The sequence below is a fragment of the Amblyomma maculatum genome, chromosome 2 (genome assembly GCF_055883805.1).
Source record: "Amblyomma maculatum isolate TAMU_Amacu chromosome 2, ASM5588380v1, whole genome shotgun sequence".
NCBI classification, from domain to species: domain Eukaryota; kingdom Metazoa; phylum Arthropoda; class Arachnida; order Ixodida; family Ixodidae; genus Amblyomma; species Amblyomma maculatum.
Window position 1 is genome coordinate 42,785,026 of NC_139345.1, and position 19,283 is coordinate 42,804,308.

General features: G+C 45.9%; 2 protein-coding genes across 2 annotated transcripts in view; one reads left to right on the top strand and one right to left on the bottom strand.

Annotated features, from left to right (window-relative positions):
• Positions 1-735: 735 nt before the first annotated feature.
• On the bottom strand, positions 736-8,549 carry Tbca (Tubulin binding cofactor A). The gene is made up of 4 exons (XM_084594031.1): positions 8,386-8,549; positions 8,032-8,137; positions 4,390-4,476; positions 736-871 (listed from the first exon to the last, which is right to left on the bottom strand). Exons 1-4 carry the CDS (start codon positions 8,436-8,438, stop codon positions 782-784), a joined length of 336 nt encoding a protein of 111 aa, XP_084450157.1. The 5' UTR covers positions 8,439-8,549; the 3' UTR covers positions 736-781.
• Positions 8,550-9,021: 472 nt separating this feature from the next.
• The window catches only part of LOC146198537 (uncharacterized), a 106,703-nt gene continuing 96,441 nt past the window's right edge, over positions 9,022-19,283 (top strand). The window contains exon 1 of the mRNA XM_084594039.1: positions 9,022-9,189. The gene's annotated coding sequence lies outside the window, so the exon portion shown is untranslated. The remainder of the gene's footprint in view (positions 9,190-19,283) is intronic.

The following is a 19,283-nucleotide window of genomic DNA, read 5'->3' on the forward strand; positions in this document are numbered from 1 at the left end:
GTACTCTGAAAATTATTGTGACTAAATCATGCATAGACGAAGCTGAACCCGCCGGGCGTCCGGTCCAGGCGTTCGTGCGGCGCCTTTCATTTGCCGCTTCGTCGAACTCCGCAATACACAGCAAACAGAAGCAGACCCAGGTGTCTAGGAGGCTTTAGTACAGCTGGCATCAGCAGCGTTTGAAATTGATTTACAGGATAGAAAAGGTGCAGTATCTGTCACTATTCTCCGCGGACAAATGTACCACGCCGTAAAGGAAGGGAGGAAGGTGGGAGTGAAAGAAGAGAGGGAGATAAAGGTGCCGTAGTGGACGGCTACGATCCACCACGCTATAATGGCTTTCACCTCATTGCACTTTAGTGGTTCAAAGTGCCCTCTAAAATTTTTTTTCTTTACTTTTATTTACGAATATGTGAAATGGGCAAACACTGCCTTGGAATGTGCTCCAACAGTTAGTTTTAAAATATTTGAATTTTGTTCACAAGCTCATGCAAGCAGTCTGACCACCATAGTTATCAGGTCTAGCTGTAAAAATGTGTAAAACATTTAGCTATAGCTAGCAACATATTCCTGGAAATTGCCCCTTCACTCGGAAGTCCACCTGTATAGTTTTCAGACAGAAAAAAAAAGGAGGATAGAGAGGAAATTCACAAAGCTCCACCCTGAGCATCCTGCAAATTTAAGCAGGTGTATAAAAGGAATGTTAAATAGGAAAGCAAATTGCAAAAACAAGAATTATGGGTGACATCTTTTATTGTACAAACTATGTAACGCTGATAAATTAAGGAGATTCTAATGCCAGCTGTGCCTGCTCCAGCACTTCTTTGGCAGCAAGGTATTCTTCACTTTCTGAAACCTCTTGAGAACCCTCCTACAACAGAAAAAATACAAAACAAAGAGAATGTTAACGACTTTCCATAGTAGAATGGTTATGCTCACATGTAACATGTTTACTCATAAATAAATTTGTGGGTAACACAGATAAATGTAAACTCAACTTCCCTAGTGCAGTCTGATAGCTGGGTCCCTTGCAATTACTCCCAAAGCTGTAAGGCATAGAAGGTTTTTCATTTAACCAGGGAAATCGCAGGTGATAAAATATTTTACACCACAGCCTGCAAATTTTTGATATCATGAATGCATAGTCCATGACCGAGCTGGCTGCAAATGGTGACACTGCCGTCGTTATCTTTAAGATTATTTTCATGACTCCTTTTCTTCCTATTATGCACTTTTATCATTCTTGTATTGCAACAAGCAGCTGCACCCTCAGCCATTTACACCGTTTCATTATGTTTTGGATGTTAAATTTTGGAACCAATTTGTAACGGGCTAGTTCACTAGCTTGGTTGAAAACCTTCTTATTAGCATAGTACTTTATAATTTCATTCAATACTGACAACCACCTTTTGGCGCATGTTTAAGCGCATGGTTGGTGATCACCACAGGTACTTTACGTTTGTGATATTTCTTTTAACAAATCTTGTTTCAGTGAAACTGCACATCTAGCGCCTCCGGAAAGTAACCTCTTGAATGACCATTACTAACTCCATGCTGCACCGCAGCATGGACATAGAAGCATAAAGGTGAACATGACCCGGTGATCGTCCCGAGAAGTCCGCACCTAGACGTGTGGCAACAATTTCAAAGATGTGAAACCAACGAGCCTTGGGAGCTGCAACTCTATCGCAAAGACTCACTTCATGTTGAGTTTGCAGCCCTAAGTGCATGAGCCTCCTAGCCGCACAAATCAATTGGTTTAAACCAACATTCTGAACTAAGATTATTTTTATGATTAGAGGATCAAGGAACATGTAACAGTAACGAGTCTCAAACTGGCCCTCATTGTTTTGGAAAAAAAAAAAAAGGTAACCATAGGAATCAAACTGTGCAAATAATTTATAGCACATAATGCTATGTATATATGCTGCAGAAGTTGCCTCTTAGATATGGTTAGGACTTTATGGTTTTTATTTTTAGAAATTTCTGGGTGTTATTTCAGAGAGAAAGCTCCTTTATATTTTTTTTCTTTTGGCAAATAATATTTTCAAAAAATGAACTACATTTTTGTGGTTATTTACTGCATCAAACTGAATGGTCAGAAATCATCCTATTTCTGTTAGCATAAGCAGTTTATTTACCACTAATTAATGTAAAAATAACAGTACTTGAAGATGTGCTTGTATAAGGAAGAACTTTCATCATTAAAAAACTAAAGATTATAGAAGATAGCTGCCAGACAAAAAGTGTCTAATAGTTTGCTTCTATGAACTAGGCTTACATTTGTTGGGGCTGTTGCACAGGGTTGAGTGAGAGGGCAGAGATCACATTGGCTGCATGTTGATGGCACTCATGGAAGTGTGTTGCACGTTGGTGATGATAGTGAACGGACAGTGCTTAGCTAAGACTGGATTGCTTGGTAGGCAATGGTTTGGTAGCACTGGTTGGCAACCTTGGTTGAGTGTAAATAATGCTTCATACCCTTCTAACTAGTTTCATGACAAACACATGGACCTTCTTTCAGTTAAAATCAAAATGTACAAACCTTAGACATGAAATAGCAAAGGCAATTATGCTACGCTGTTCATTAGTTAGCTTTGTTTGAACAAAGTGTACGCTAGTTGGATAGAACTCGAGAATGCAATGGCAGAAGCCCCTCACCAAAGACCCTCTGGCCATTGGCGAAAATCATAATGCGAAAATAAAGTTGTGTTCGCTAGTAAGACATTAAAGACGGCTGGCAGATGCAAGGTTAACTGTGATGCCTTGACAATCGTTTAACACTGCTAATTGGAAGGCCTTCTTGGAGAGAAAAAGGCGGGGGAAGGGGGGGCGAGGGGCATTTACTGCTGTGCTCTTGAGTAGTCAGTGCTCAACTGTAGCACTGACGTTCAATCACCGATATTCAAGTGACACACGCCTTTATAGAGAAAGACTCTCTTATCTTCCCCCAGTTTGAGTTTTTTTCATGGGTGATGTTCACGCAGTAAGGCGGCCCACTTCTGCTTGTGCACCTCTAACCTTTTTAAGCACCATCAAGTGTGCCCCTTATAGTTGGTACAACTAACTAGCAGCTTTTAAAAACAAAACAAAACAAATGTGCAGCACCGAGGAAAGATGTGTACCTTCAGGTGAATTATGCACCTTTCACATCACAAATAATATTTTTCTTTAATGCACTATGGCGAAAGCAACAAACATTATTTAGCAGAAAAGTGAGCAGGACAACGTCGTTAGCCATTTTTATGCAACTTTCCTGCAAGCAAAATTGCCAATTTTTTTTCTTCTTAGCTGCATCTCCAAGTGTGTTTATCGCCGAAGTATTTAAAGTTGTAATTTAGCATTTAACCTCATGGATGTCAACTGCATGTTCCATGCGCCTCCGCACTCTACCACGGCAGCTATATTTGTTTACACATATCGGATCTGGATTTTGATGGGTAAAGTGCTGCAACGTGGGCAGAAATATTTTGTGCCTATAATATCATACAGAAAAGCTTTGGACTACTTTGAAATGCTAGACTATGATTTCAAGTATTTTTTCACCAATCGTAACAGTTATCATTAGCAAATGACATGTTACTGCATAACACCAAGCAAAATCAAATGAAATTTGATCATTCGATGCATCAAATGCCATCCGGTTTTAACTGCATTAAATGTTGCAGCGTGAAAGGGGTAACAACTATTTATGCTATTAATGCTTTTAATGAACATAGAGCATGTTTCACAATTACATACATGCCGCAGAATGCTCCTCTCAGCTAAAATTTCGAACAGAAATGGAATTTGGTCGCCAGTATTTTTTGTACCAAATTTGTTTTGCGATTCAATCAGAAAAAGTCGGATGTGCCCATTGTATGCGGCGGCTGCGATGCAAGATAAGCCCCGGCCCCAGCACAGGCACTGGTGGCACCATCTTGTGCTGTTTCCAGCAACTCTATCACAAGAAAAGGAAAGGCGATGGAAGGTAGTTGCAAATAGCAAAAGATGGCTCCACCGGTGCCAGCGCTGCAGCATTGGCTTCTCTTGCTTCGCCGCCACCGCATACAGTATGAACATCAGACTTTTTTTTGAATTAGGCAATCCACACAAATTTGGTACAAAGAAACACTGCTGACCAAACGCCATTTCTGCGCGAAGGTTGAGCAGCGAGAATTCAGTGGTTTAGCTGAGACAATTCAGCAGCGCACATATAATTGTGCAACACGCTGTATATAAAAATAATTTTTGCTTGCCTGGGAATCAATGCTGCAAACAAAAAGAAGTGTCTTGACTGTTTTGCACCAGTATGCAAGTGACATTTCGGCAACAGCACAAGCTTCTCGCATTAGGTTTCTTTTCAGTCAAGTCATGCATGAGTGTTCTGTGCATGCACCCATTACTTACCAAAGCTTCCTTTAGGTCATTATAGGCTATTAACAGCCTTTTATGAGCATGTTGAATCATGCCCAGGCATTCCTTGACTACTTCTTCCTACAATAAAATAGACATCAAAGCCAAAATTATCAGACAGTGCTGACAAGATGAGAAACAGCTCCACCTCTGAGAGTACCAAAGCAACTGGACACTATGCCGCAATAGGTCTAAGACTACACAATGTTCAAACTGAAAACATAAGTGCAGTATTTGCTTCAACATTCGAATAAAATACCAGGTGTTTCGTGAAAGTGGACCAGAACTTTGTTTAATTAGTATTTTTGAGATATCATGATGGCTTCAGTGACATTGTAGTAGCAGTAACGGCAGTCATCAGAAAGCAGGTCAATTATGCTAACTAGTAAACTGGTAAAAAAAATTCATTATGGTTACTTTTTGCCTACTGCAGTTAAGCACCAGGTTGCAATAAAAAATCTGTAGCCGGCGTTATTAGCAGCTATATCACTTTTCAGAGTTTCACAAATGCAATATTACCCTGGGTGCCATGATGCAACAATTTTTTGTGAATGCATACCTTTCTCAAAAAACACCTTTTGGATGGGATGCGAAGTCGTGCCAATCACTACATGCCACACAATGGCGCACCTATACACCTTTTCTATAAGTGGTCAATGAGCGCTGCCATATTGTTCACTGGGCTGCTTTTTACATTTGGCACTAGCACGGTGGAAACTGCTGTGAAAATTGTTTTTCAGCAGTCCAGAGAGGAGGGATTTCGACACCTTCTTCACCTGATAGAAAGGTGTATAATGTCACCTATCCTGGGTTGGAGCAGCGAGCAGTGGAAAGCACTGCAGCCCAGGCAGGACAGGGCAGGGCAGGTCGCGTGAAAGGTGCTTGATGTTGCAATGCGTAGTGATTGACATCGCTTCACAGCCAAGACTTTTCAAAAGGAACATAACTACAGCACCATGGAGGTTCCCATTTTCGAAATTTCAAAAAGTGAGAGCGCTATGTCTCAAGGCCAGCCACATATCTTTAATTACATTGAAGCACCTAATAGTTAAAAGTTAAAATAGTAGCATTCAGTTAAATGGCATTGTAGTTAGCATGACACACCTATTTTCTGATGTAAGCCAACATTGGTACTTCAATGCCGCTGAGGCCATCTTAGTATTCCCAAAAGCCTAACAATAATTGGTTTATAGGAAGGAAGGGCGCAGTATCTGCCACACTTGTTTCTGTGGACGCCTGAACCCCACCATAAGGAAGGGAGGAAGGTAGAAGTTGAAGTGAAAAGAGAGAAAGAGGTGCCGTAGTGGAGGGCTACAGAGTAATTTCGACCACCTGGGGATCTTTAATGTGCGCTGACATCGCACAGCACACAGACGCCTCCCGTTTTGCCTCCATTGAAAGCCCAAAAAAGTCTATTTTTAAATATTCTGGTTAACCTTCGCTAAAGCAGCCGATACATCAAAATCCAAATATGAAGTAACAACCAGCTACAGAAGAAAAAGGCATGCAAAAACCAGGAGTTTAATTTTAGTTGGTCGAACTTTCATGACCAATGAAGTCAAAGGGTGAAGAACATTCTGAATGCACAGTAGAAATAGGCACTGTCCCAAAGCAGCTCAAGCTATAAGGGATGCCATAGTGGAGGGTTCCGGAAATTTCGACCAGTTGAGGTTCTTTAACATGCACTGACATAGCACAGTACTTACACCTTCCTTGCTTCCATCGAAGAGACACCACCCACGTCCCTGGATTACATTTTCTGAATGCGCTGTGCCAATGTGCCAGATGTGAATCGTGCAACTTTAAACTTAACGTTTTTGGTTTGTTAAACTGTACTACAGCCCAACCATGTCCTTTCCATGCTTATTCATGCAGAGACCAAAATATGCATTTAAGAAAGTGAACTCGAGATTTTATTTCTGCAACAGTAGAATATGGCTACATGGCAAGACTTGTTGGCTATGTCACTACAAAAGTGACAAGTAATAATCAATAAAGAAAAAAAAACATCACTTTAGAGACAGGTGCAAACAGCCTCAGCTTTATTTTAGTGTGTAGATATTACTTCCATGATGTAAATTACAGAAAATTGTAGGGACTGAACTGGTTAGTTATGATTATACACATTATATTGGTTTATCGCTGTCTTCCTTTGCTTATCATTATGTACTGCAACTTGCCATTGCCGTGCTGTACTGCTACGGGCTATTAGAGCTTTTAAAGCTGCATGCACACATTTTGTTTCCCTTTCTTGGGATAAAAACTGGGATTGATGAATGGAATATGAACTCAACTGAAGCAAAATGCAACTGTCAGATGCCAATTCGTTAGCTAGGGGGACTGTAGATCAAAAAGTAATCACAACAATGGCATAGTCACAGATGCATACACACTTCCTTCGCAAATGTAAGTGGAACATGCTGCTGTCCAGTTACCTTCACGACAGAATAACATTATCAGGTTATGGTAAATGCCAGTGTATTTTTTATTACTAAAACTGCTCATGCCTTTGTATATCGAATAAAATGAAACAGCAGCAGTGCTTCTCAATAATACAGCTTCAGATTTGAAAGAAAGGAGTAGAACATGGCCGCAGCAGAAATGCAGCACAAAGCAGGCTTCAGATCATGTAGTCCCCATAATGATGGCAACGATGGAAGCGCCATTAAACTGCCATCCAAGCCATAACACTGCTGTTTTATGAGCTCCATACGGAAGGCTTTGAGTCTGACAGTGAGTTTTTTCGGTTACAAACATTGTAAGTATGCGAATATGACATCAAAAAGACAGTAAAAAACATCTAACAGGTCTGATCAGCTGACGACAGTCTGAATAGAAGATGTCATGATGGTAAACGAAGCTTGACGTGGATATGGGATATTTCAGTATGCATTTGGTATGTGTCTAAACTAGTGGAGCCTAATATTTTACTTCTTCACAGCTTAACCCACTAATCTTGTCTTGATGTGCTCTTGGCTTCTGCATGTTAACTCTCCGTTGTATATTTTGGTAAATGTAGAGAACCCCGCGGCATAATAGGCACGTGAAATAGGGGTAATTGCAAACTATCAGCGGGTTCATATGGCTTATACGTGAAGTAAGTGACGTATAAAGGCGTGCTAAGACAACTGCGGCAGGTGCAAATTTTAGACCAGACCATTGCTGTGGCACTACCGTCACGATTTTCAAGATGCATGTTGTGCGTAAATGCATGGCAAGTAAAACGTTACTGACGTCTCCAAAGGTCAGTAAGGGATTCACTAAACACCTGTTTCGTGATAAAAAGCGACGCAAGCTTGCCTATGCTACGGCAAATACAGCAGCTGCTGGCTGCATCATACACTTGACAAATCTTAAGTCCTCCGGCATTCATTACTTGGCACAGAATGGCGTTTACACCGTCACACCAACCAACCAAGCAAATTATCATGATTCACAAGCACAAATTAAGGATCACGAAATGAGAAACACAACCACCAGCAGTAGTAGTAGCAGCAGCAGCAGCAGCACAAAACTTCGCATCCAAAAGTGTTCGCGCGGAAGCCATGCCACATCCAAAAGTGTTCGCGCGGAAGCCATGCCACAATCATAGGAGCATTCGTGGCCGCGGTAAATGCGTGTTCACTTCTCGCTCACCTGCCGCTTCACATCATATTCCTCCCTGCCCATTTCTTTCATCTTGGCGATCCTCTCCCTCTCAACTTCGACCTCCTTAAGGTAGGACGCCTTGTCCTTTGTCATTCTGTAAAAGTCGGTCCATTTGAGAAAAGCGAACGGCGCGCGTGGGTGTTATTCACAAAAGGGTGAAAGCACTTCCGCGTACAACAAACAAAACTTGCAAGGTAGTTTTTTATTTTCTAGCGAGGCGTCTACGCCGTGACACTTAGTTGAATTCGTAGCCCGAGACGTATACTCGTTACCGTTATTGAGGAGGCATTTCGATCTGACACTCCTTCATTCACAGACATAACTGAAACAAGATAAGCGTACCGTTTTACGACTCCCGTCTTAATTTTCAGCTGTCGAACAACAGCCGCGTCCATCTTCCGGCTATCAGCTGCTCAAGCGTGAGCTCAGGGCAATACGCAGACCACGGCCCGCCCAATTCAAGCCCTTTGTTGCAACTTGCCACCGTCAAAAGTTAAGCAGTTAACGAACAGCTCACGCGGCTCTGCAATTTAGTACCCCTACCAGCCTTATGATGACGCCACATGCCAAACTGAAGCTGCCATCATCATCATTACTTTTAAACAACTTAGGTTTTAAAAGCTATGTCGTGTTTATGCTATAAAAGTATAAATTCTGATTAAAAATTATTTATTGTATTGCTTAACTTGTTGCTTGTTAATAAAGAAATAAACGAACAAGCTAATGGGATTAACTAACCTCGAAGCTTGTTAGCACTGCAGTTAGTTTTGGAAATAATACCTCTTGCAATAACGCTGCGATTTATTGAATAATTTGAAAGTGTAAGCCACAAAAAAAAAATAAAAAAACACGTGAAAAAGAGTTGTAGAAAAAATTAAAAAAGAACGGTGGCTACAATTGCCACCTGGCGTCCGCGCGCTACTACTTGAAGAGAAAGGGCTGCCTTACATGTGAGTGGGTTAGAAGGTGGCGCCCACTGGGGAACAATGCGGAAAACCGTGTGAACGCGAAAGATGCAACAGGTGTGGGGGTCGAATGCTTTGAAAACCGAGCCGCAGATGCCATAAACAGCGGTGAACGCGGAGCTGCGAGCTTCTGACTGCCGATTCGGAAGCGGGGATTGCATCGGACTACGCCATATTCGTGGTAAGTCAGATGCATGTCGGTGTTGGCAGTATCGCCATCCTCCGGGAATGCGAACTCTGCCAAAGGACATCCCCCTCGAGCGAGATGCGTGAAATCCACGTCCTCAGGCTCTCTTATGTCGTCTTGCTGCATGTAATCCTTGTACGGCTTCAGCGTGCCGTCTTTGCACTATTCGTGGAGATAATGCTGGATAGTTTCTTTTCCTTCCACTCCTGAGGGTCAACGACAACGCGTTTCTTCCCCCTTTTCTTTACGCTGGTCGTTGCGTGGAGGCTAAAAAAAACAAAACATAATAAAGAACAGCTCCCAGCAGAGGGGCACAGAGGTTTTTGGGTTATGCGATGGTCGCTCGATAGACAGCACATTTCAATCGGCCTCACAGCTTAGCTGTACTGGGTTTATGCCGTAGGACACGCGAGACTCTGTTACGTTGGCGAACTGGCATTGAACTTCTCGGCTTTGATTTTTGTAACAGGAACGGACACAGACCCGCCTTGTGAGCGGCCCATCAGTGGAGCCACGTCCGGGTTGGTTGCGGCTCGCGCAGTGCGCTGCGGATTTGAAGCGTCGTTTTCTGCTACTCCGCGCTTGTGTAAAAATCGGTGTTCCTTTGCCTCTGGCGTGAGAATCGTGATGTCCTGGCGGGGGAGCTCGTCACGAACAGACGAGCCAGACGTCCGCAGGTATAGTGTTTCCGCTCTGCGTCGCTCTTGGCTGCTGGATGCCACTTACCGGGCGACTGTGATTAAAGGGCTCTGCGCTAGTCCTTTCTATTTCGGTGTCGTTCCCTGCTCCCGTAACCTTGTGCTCAATGCTGTACATGCAGTCATTTGCATAGCGGGAGTGGGCAATCGCGCACCCCTGTTCGCGCGCTCGCTTTTGCGCGGATACATATGCACGCGTGCGGTTTCCCGAAGCAGCGGAACGAAGCGGAATAATATCGTCCCGTGCTCATCGCATCCCGGTACGAAAAGAAACATGGGCCACTCACAGCCAGTGGCAGCTTGTTTTGGCTTCTGTGCCAGGCCGTCGACGTATTGATATGCGGGTCGATGTCATTGACACAGATCGCTGCTTGCTTTTGTGAACGGTAGCCTTATCTTGTCAGCGCTCGTGCGAGTTTCGAGGACTGACTGTTCTCACGCGCACCTTTGGACGATTTGCCGCCCGTCGTGAGCATTGTACTGTGAGCACTGCTAAGTGGGTGTATCTGCGCCAGCCGGCGGATGTAAATGTCCGCGAGATCCCTTGCCCTCCCGGTATAAACACCTGCACGCGGGCCGCCAAGGACATTGGCCGCCAGGACTGCCGGTGCGCTTGCGCGGCTAGCTGACTTAGTGCGCGTGAAAAGCAGCCGTGAAGTGTTCACAATCTCAGAGACGTGACGGGACGCCCGATTTTTGCGTTTCCTAGTTTCTCCTTTACGCGCCTCTGTTTACATAGTTCAACCTTGACTGAAACCAACACTTGAGAGCGTTTCGCGTGCGGAGGGATATTCTCATTTCCTGTGAACGGCGTACGCGCAGTCCTTTTTGGTTTTTATTGTTTCGTCTGTCTAGTTACCCGCGGCAAACGGTTGGAACCGGCTGGCGGATCATGTTTCCGCACCGTGCGGGTCGCTGCGCGCGAAGCCTCGCGGGCTGCCTTTTTCTTTTTCTGGGCTTATCGCATTCCGAGTTCACTCTGGTGTAACGTGTTCTGACAGCGAGCCTTTCATCCCCCGTCTCCCATGCATGCATTTACAAGTCTTATGGGAACTCTCGGCGTCACCATGCTGCGCTGTTCTTCGGTGCGCATCGAAAACATGCCAGCCAGTTCACATGGCCAGAAATTTATAGGAAAGGAATTGGAGCCAGTGGCGCCTTTCCGGGAGTTTTTTTTTTGGAATGTTCGCCGCCGTGGTGGAGAGCAGCGGGGTAATATCTGCTACCTGCGGTTCGTTCGCGAGCTCTTTTCGCATTTCACCTGCGGATCGAAAGAAACCATGGCCGAGATCCTGCCCCTGAACTCGCGCGCAACCTGTACGGAGTAATATTTCATCCTGCGTTCGCCACACGAACTGGCTCAGCTGCATGGACGTCGCAGTTCGCGCAGCAGCATTACGAGGCTACAGTCGGGTATAATTAAAGAAAAAAGCGACTGTCGCCCCTCAAGGGCAACCATCTGTTGTTTTATCTAACTAGGAGCTTGCATTCTTGGCGATTTTTGTGCGTCACGCACGTTTTTTTTTTTTTTTTCTTTCGATTCACGTGTCTTGCCGTCTGTTCTTCCTTTACGTACCCCAGGCTTTATGAATTAATTGGATTAATCGCGATGCCGTTAAAGTCGGTCGACGTTAGTGGCTGAATGGCCTAGCATCTGCCGCTTTTTTCATGAGTTGTATCCGACCATAGAATTAAATTGCAGGTTGGATTCATCGATCTTTGATGTGGCCTTTCTGGGCTGGAAGATCAGACCAACAGCAAAATCTGAGTACACTGAAGCGGCGTGTACATTGAACCACTTTGCCTCCCACTTAGCATGTATACCTGCTATTCAAGTAAAAGGAAGTTTGCAGCAAAATAGGAGCACTTCAGATGAGGCTCAAAGGAAGCACCTTTGCAAACAAACAGAACCACCTTTGCAGGCTGCTAGGTTCGAAACTGGGTTTGGGCCCACTGCGGAGGAGGGGCGCGCAGCGGGGTTTACGGAGCTTCTTCCAAACGCACACCCCTGGAAAAGCCGAGCGCCAGGCCGGGGAACGCTTGTACCCATTTTTACCGGTGGGTGTCCGCCGCCGGCGGTGGGTTTCGAACTAACCACCTTACCTACGAGGTAGCGCGGCTCCAAAAACATAAAATATTCGCAAATCTGTTTCGGTTAATGACGTACAACAGATTGTTATTTCTTTTTTTTTTTTTTTTATGTAGGAAGATAAATTTTTCATTAAAATGCCTGTAATTTCTCGCACATTTCTTACTGTGTGCATGCTGCCTGCAGCGTCTAATTCGACACCGCCGCTATTTTCCCCCTAAATTTTGCTAGCAATAACCGCTTAATTCTGTCTACATCGCGTGTGCATTCCTCCACAGCGATCCTGAAAAGTGATTTTTAGATGTGGTGTCGGCGTCGCACCATTGACATTTTTCTGCAGCAAGAAGTCATCGCGAATCCCTCGAATGACATTGCGAGGCTAAAAGCGATCATCCGTCATATAGCTGTAGTTCGAGCCAGTGTGGCTTCATGCTGTGTTATTGCCAGATTTCATCGGCACACGAATCGGTAGGTGGTATATGTTGGGGCAAAAGGAAAACTTCGGCGGGTTGTAGAAAAAGCAGAGCGAAGGACTGACATTAGCAGGACTTTGTTGTGCGAACGTCAGTCGTAATGTAACGTGAAAACAGGAGCGACCATAAGCTGCGCGTGTCAGAGGTGGTGTAATGAGAAGGATCAGCCATGGAAACTGAACATGCGAGGTATTTTTACGTTCAGTCATCCAGCTGTTATTGACATGGCTGTCATTTGCTAGCGTATGTGCATTTCTCAAGGACACCGCACAGGGGCGCTTGCGAACTTTAAATTATGAAAACTTGGAATCCGTTCACTCCACCATTACATAGCATCGGCTTAGTGGTTTTTGTTCATACTGCATTCGCATAACTCCACGCATGTTCACTATAGACGGATAAAACACAAGGCATTCCAGACAATGAAGTCGTGATTGATCCGCTTAATCTTTGCATTAGCATTACCACATGCTAGGCTACCGGCTTCAAGAGGATTCAGCACGACGTCATGGCAGTTGGTCGATGCTGCCTGGAAGGCATATCCTTTGACAGTCATTTGCCGCTTTGCTCTCCAGTTTTGGTGCGTCAGCACTAAAGCCTCCATTCACCGATTTAGCCGATGTCTGTCTGTATCTGTCTTGTCTTGTTTGAAGCTGCAGCCGTGAAGCCGTTGCAGGAGCTGCCAACTTGGACAGCATTTTTGAGATGGGATTCGAACTCACCGGGACCCTTGGATCCTGAGTCAGACACGATTTAGCTAAAGCAGGACTTTACCTGAAAGACCAACGGACATTGGTTCAAAAGTGCTGGAGAGGATAGTCGCGCTGTGCGGTGTCCGTAGTGTGGTTTGGTGCGCTGCGAAAAGGAAAAGATCGTAAAAAAAGAAGAGGGACTGTCTTATGTGTCTAAGTTCACTTAACTGAGTTTTTTTTTTTTTCTTCTTATGAATAAAAGAGCAAGTAACAGATTAGTAGCCCTGAAATATTTTGCCTATATTTATGTTTTACGATATAGCACTACAGGTAACTTGGAGTTGGACGCGGTTTATTTTCTTTTTTTATCCTGTGCTCTCATGAACCGTGGCTGTCGCCAGCGAAAAGCTGCTATGTCTCAACCATGTATATATAAAAAAAGTTGCCTTGACCGCTGTTGAGCGAAGGACTCTCTCTCTCTCCTGTGTTCGTCGCCCCACTTGGAAGGAAGTAGGTGAGCTCGCCTGCACCGCGGTACGACTTCGTATCCTTCCGCATTCACGCTGTAGACGAGCTCAGTATCGCTTTACCAAAATGCAAATGCCAGCGCTCGCCCTTGCCCGTAGCGTACAGGACCAGTCAAGGCCAATGCGAACGCGTCCGAGTCGGGTCATGGTGCGTTGCGAAAAAAGAAGAGAGCAAAGAAGCGTCAAGGAGAGGGCCGCTAATCCCTCCGTATGCGGAACAGCAATTACGGGTGTAGAGGTTCACTTCTGAAGCACTCCTGGACAGCCGTCACATGGGCCTAGCAATTGGAGTCTACCTCTGCATGCTTCGCGAGCCGCGGGGGGTGGAGGGTCGCTCCTCTGGCGTGAACGCTGACTCCATCGCAACCAGTTTGCCATGCGGGCTGGAAACTGAGCGAACCTTGTTCATTCGCAGCACGTTTGACGACACGGCGCTGCGCCAGAGAGTGGTCATCACGCCGCCGGCTTACTTCTCCCGCTTTCATTAAAAGCCGGGATAAGGAGGCAAACGCGTGAAATAGCACCTCGTTGCCTTATCAAAGGTTTTCCGAGAACGTTTGGAATATGTATAGCTAACTGTTCGGTATTATTGTTTGATAGTAGCATCGTATTCTTTAAGATCTAACCTTCTTGAACGGCCCACTATGGAATAATGTTTCGGAGAGAAAAAAAAAATCCTAATTGCAAACCACTTGTGATTTCTATAATAACCGCGAAAAAAAAAAATGCAGCTAGTTTACTTTGATTAAGCAGGCTTTTTTTTTTTCGGTGTACCATTTTTGGAACATTGGCGTTTCCCATACAACGCTAATGTCGCCTGAAAGCAAGCTTATAGCTGCTGCAATCTTTGCACAGCTTATAGAGAGCGAATTTCAAACAGAACACCGTGCTTGAATATTTCTTTCACCAAGCTAGCTTTTTGCATTGAGGACTTCAAATGATCGCGGCGTCTAGGATACATTTCATCGAGCTATAGCTTTTACAGCATAGCTATGATAGGCTCGTATCATAGAGCGTGGTGATGGGGATTGTACCTAGAAAACGCGATGCTCGACACGACGGGGGGAGCAGGGGGGGGGGGGGGGGGGGATCATATTATAAGAGTAGAGAAAAACGCGGTGCCTGGACCCCACTTAATTACAGGCAAAATTCTATACAATCTGGGTGAAGAAGAAGAAGAAGTGGAGGTTTCCGAACGTCTGAAGCTAGCGCTCTTCCACTTTTCTGGATTTTATATCGCTGTGAGCTATTTGTGATCTCGACATCCTTCGGGATGGCGGGCGCACGACCCCTGCGCCCACCCGCCACCATCGAACAGGCTACAGCGTACTCGACGGGTCACCTTGACGTCGCGGACGTGGAGCTTCCAGACTCGGCAGATGACTCCACCGTGACAGAGATGGATTCCGACAACAGCTACACGCCTGTCCAGTCGCGCCGCCTGAAAAGAAAGCTGCGCCGAACATCAGTAATGAGTGAGACACCAAAGAAGAACGCTGAAAAGCAAGTAATCTTCTCCGTGGCCTTCGTACCAACAACGGCAACGGCGAATCTGAATGTGATAAACAGACAGCACCTGACGCAGTTTTTCGACCAGCTGGTTCCCGGTGAAGTTGACGAAGTCAGAATTAATCCCTGGAAGAATGTCCTGACCGTGGATGTCAAATCCCAGGCAACAGTGGACAAGCTGAAAGGAATTGGTGCGCTAGGCAACATGCCGGTCCGTTCCTTCCTTGCACATGGGAAAAAGACTACTGCAGGTGTAATCAGCGACGTTGACCCCGAGATAAGTGAAAGCGATCTCTGCACGCTGATCAAATCTACGGCGCGCATTGTGGATGTTCATCGATTCGGCCGCTCAAAGTGCGTTAAATTAGTCTTTGAAACTGAATCCCTCCCATCCCACGTTAAAGTGGGCTATGTGAGGCACCCAGTTCGGATGTATGTTCCAAGACCTGTTCAGTGCCACAAATGCCACAAGATCGGACATGTGAGCGCCGTTTGTCGAAACGAGGTATCCTGCCGTCGATGCGGCGGTACGCATCCTCATGACGCATGCGAGACGGAGACTGTCAGGTGTTCTAACTGCTCGGGTGCCCATGAATCGACGGCTAAGGACTGTCCTAAAATTCGGGATGAAAAACGTATACTAAAAAAGATGGTGAGAGATAACTCGACTCATCAAGAAGCGGCCGCGTCTATTCGTCGTCGCAAGCACCGTTCCCGACGCCGGCACAAGGAATCGGAAGGCAAGCATAGCCTGGATAAGTCAACTTCAGAGTTAACGTCAGCTCAGGTGCCACAACAGATTGAGTCTAATCCCGCTAAGAGTACTCTTGCTGTAATGTCGCAGACAGTATCACATGCCAAGGATCAGACAGAGGCTGTTGTATTACCTACCGCCTCTGATGCTGAGTGGCCAGCTCTACCATCAAAGGCCAACGCCAGGCCTAATCCCAGTTTGGTTGCCACACGTACTGAAAATTCCGACAACCCCGACAGCCAGCAGGTAAAAGAAATGCTGAAACAGCTGGTTCGTTCAATGCGGGTGCTGCTCTCCAGCATCAACACGCAAACAGCAAAGTTTGCTGTTCAGTTTTTGGACGCATTTGAGCCGCTCTTGGCGGCATTGCAATAATTCACAATGGCGCGACAAACTAACCCCACCTCTGTGACGATGCACTTGCGCCGCAGTGTTGTGATGCAATGGAATGCCCGAGGCCTGCGTGGTCGGCTGAGTGACTTCCGACAGCGGGTACAGAAGTACCGCTTTCCTGTGATTGTGATCTGTGAGCCCAACATGCCGGCTGCTTTCCGCCTTTCTGGATATGTTCTGCTATGGTCTAGAGAAGCAAACGAAACAAGCAAAGTGCTGGTATGTGTACGCCAAGACATTGCGCACGTCCGCCATGCTCTGCAGCCCCACAACACGAACCACTACATTTGTTTGACGTTAACCCTGAAAGGACGAGTATGTTCTGTAATTGGCGCTTATATTCCACCGAGGGATGGCTTGGACAAATCATATCTATTTTCAACAATCCAGTGTTGTGCAGCTCCTCGTATTATTGTGGGGGACTTTAATGCTCACCACCCTCAGTGGGGTAGTGCAATAATGAGCAATAGAGGAAGAGACCTGGCAGACTTTATGCATACGCAAGATCTCGTCAATATAAACGACGGCTCACCGACGTTTCTACGCGGAACAACCTACAGCAGCTGCTTGGATGTGGCGTTTGTTTCCAGAAACCTCCATCCCTCCGTTTCTTGGTGTAGTGATGTGGAAACACATGGGAGTGATCATATACCAACGTACATATGCATCAAGTGGTTTGCACCTGCCACTTCACCTCGTGTGCAATACACAGACTGGCCCGCCTTTAGGGCAGCGGTGGAGACTTCCAGCGTGGACCTCCAGTCACCATCTCAAATAGAGGGACTCATTACTTCCTCTCTCAGTGAGAACACTCGCTATGTTAGTGTGCCGGTGTCAGTGTCCAGCATCGACGTGGAATTCGAGCGGCTTCGCGCGATCCGTCGGCGGGCTGAAAGGAAGTACAGAAGAACGAAATCCGCGCAAGATCTCGCACTTTCTCACCGAGCTAAACGTCAAGTTTTGCGTCACCTGGAGAGGTTAGGACGACAACGTTGGAGACAGTTCTGCTCATCACTGGATCCCCGTAAGCCCCTGTCGCGTATCTGGCATGTTGCGAGAAGCTTGCGCACACCTCCGCGAGAAAGGCACCCTTTTCGTGCCCTGGCCCTTTACCAACGCCGCAATGAAGTTGACGTAGCTGAAGATTTTTGTAAAATGGTTGTGGGCACAAACCAGGCACAGTTACCAATTTCAGAGGTTTTTGCACCACCTTCGCCGAATGATCAATACGACGTGCCCTTTACAATAGCTGAATTAGACGCCGCTCTTGCTTCTTGTCGGCATTCATCTGCACCTGGTCCTGACGGGATTACTTATTCAACCTTATCGAACCTAGGCAAGGATGGTAGAACTGCACTACTTAATTATTTCAATGATATATGGGCTTCTAGTACTGTTCCTGAACACTGGAAAATTAGCCGCCTGGTTGCTCTTTTGAAGCCTGGAAAGCCTCCTCTCGAACTTACCTCATACCGGCCAGTTGCCCTAGCAAGCTGTGTTGGAAAAGTTATGGAGCGCATGGTGCTGGCAAGACTTGAGTGGTATCTAGAGAGTAATGATCTTTATCCTAATATGATGACTGGATTTCGCCGCGGACGCTCTTCCATTGACAGCGTCATCGACCTTGTGGCGACAGTAGAACACGAAAAGCGTCACCGTCGACTAGTAGCTGCTGCATTTTTAGATATAAAGGGAGCTTACGACAACGTCCTCCATGAAGCTATTCTTGATGGACTTGACGACGTGGGAGTTGGTGGCCGGCTGTACTTGTGGATTGTAAGCTATCTCAGCGGTCGTTCTGTTTACATGACTACGCCTGAAGGAGATACTACCCACTTTCAGGTCGGTCGTGGAGTTCCACAGGGAGGAGTTCTCAGCCCAACTTTATTTAACGTTGCGCTAATTGGCCTGGTGAGTGAACTGCCAACTAACATCCACATAAGTGCATATGCTGACGACATCTGCATCTGGGCCTCTGGTTCGACGCGCCCACAACTACGTGCGAGACTGCAACGAGCTGTGTCATTAACTGCGATGTACTTACGGCGTCAAGGTTTATTTTTAGCGGCAGAAAAGTGTGCACTGATCGCGTTTACGGGAAAATGTGTCAGCCGCTACCCGATTACCCTTCATGGAGTCGTAATACCATACGTCTCCAGGCACAGATTCTTGGGAGTAATTATTGACCACCGACTATCCTGGTCGAAACATATTGCTATGGTGAAGAAGAGGCTAATTAATTTTTGCCATGTACTTCGTTACATAGCTGGCATCAAATGGGGTCCAACTGAGCGCTCCTTAATACGCCTTTACGAGGCTCTGTTTGTTGGCTACATCCGATACAGTCTCCCAGTACTCTCTAGTATGAGCATTTCCTGCTTGCGGACTTTAGAGAGCGTGCAAGCGCAGGCACTGAAAATATGCCTTGGACTGCCCAGATGCACCTCTAACAAAGGCACAATTGAAGAGGCACACGCTCGCCCAATGTCCATATACTTGTCACACGAACCACTTCGTGTATATTTACGAGCACTTACAAGACACCGTTTTCACCCACTCAGCAAGATTCTGGATGAGAGGCCGGACTGCAGTTTTACAACTGCACTCCGCTGCCATCAGTCGCAAGTACCGACAGGATATGCCCTCCCATATCATCCCACCCAACCACCATGGACGATGGATAAACCTTTTGTGCACCTTCGTGTTCCCGGAATACTAAAGAAATCAATGGTACCAATTAGTGGACTCAAACAACTTACTCTGGCACACATCTGGTCAGAATATCCCAGTTATATTCACATATACACTGATGGATCTGTGTCAGCACAGGCATCCGCTGCAGCTGTGGTCATACCAGCTCGGAAAACGACTCTGCATTTCCTTTTGGGACATACCTCTACATCAACCGCTGCCGAACTTGTAGCCATTCGAGAATCTATTCGCTATATATGTG

Bases quoted from the DNA above. Each gene is read 5' to 3' on its own strand.
- Tbca (XM_084594031.1), bottom strand. From the start codon at position 8,438: ATGGACGCGGCTGTTGTTCGACAGCTGAAAATTAAGACGGGAGTCGTA. The intron at 4,477-8,031 runs GTGAGCGAGAAG...ATTTTATTGTAG, and splicing joins AATATGATGTGAAGCGGCAG to GAAGAAGTAGTCAAGGAATG. The intron at 872-4,389 runs GTAAGTAATGGG...TTTCTGTTGTAG, and splicing joins ATGACCTAAAGGAAGCTTTG to GAGGGTTCTCAAGAGGTTTC.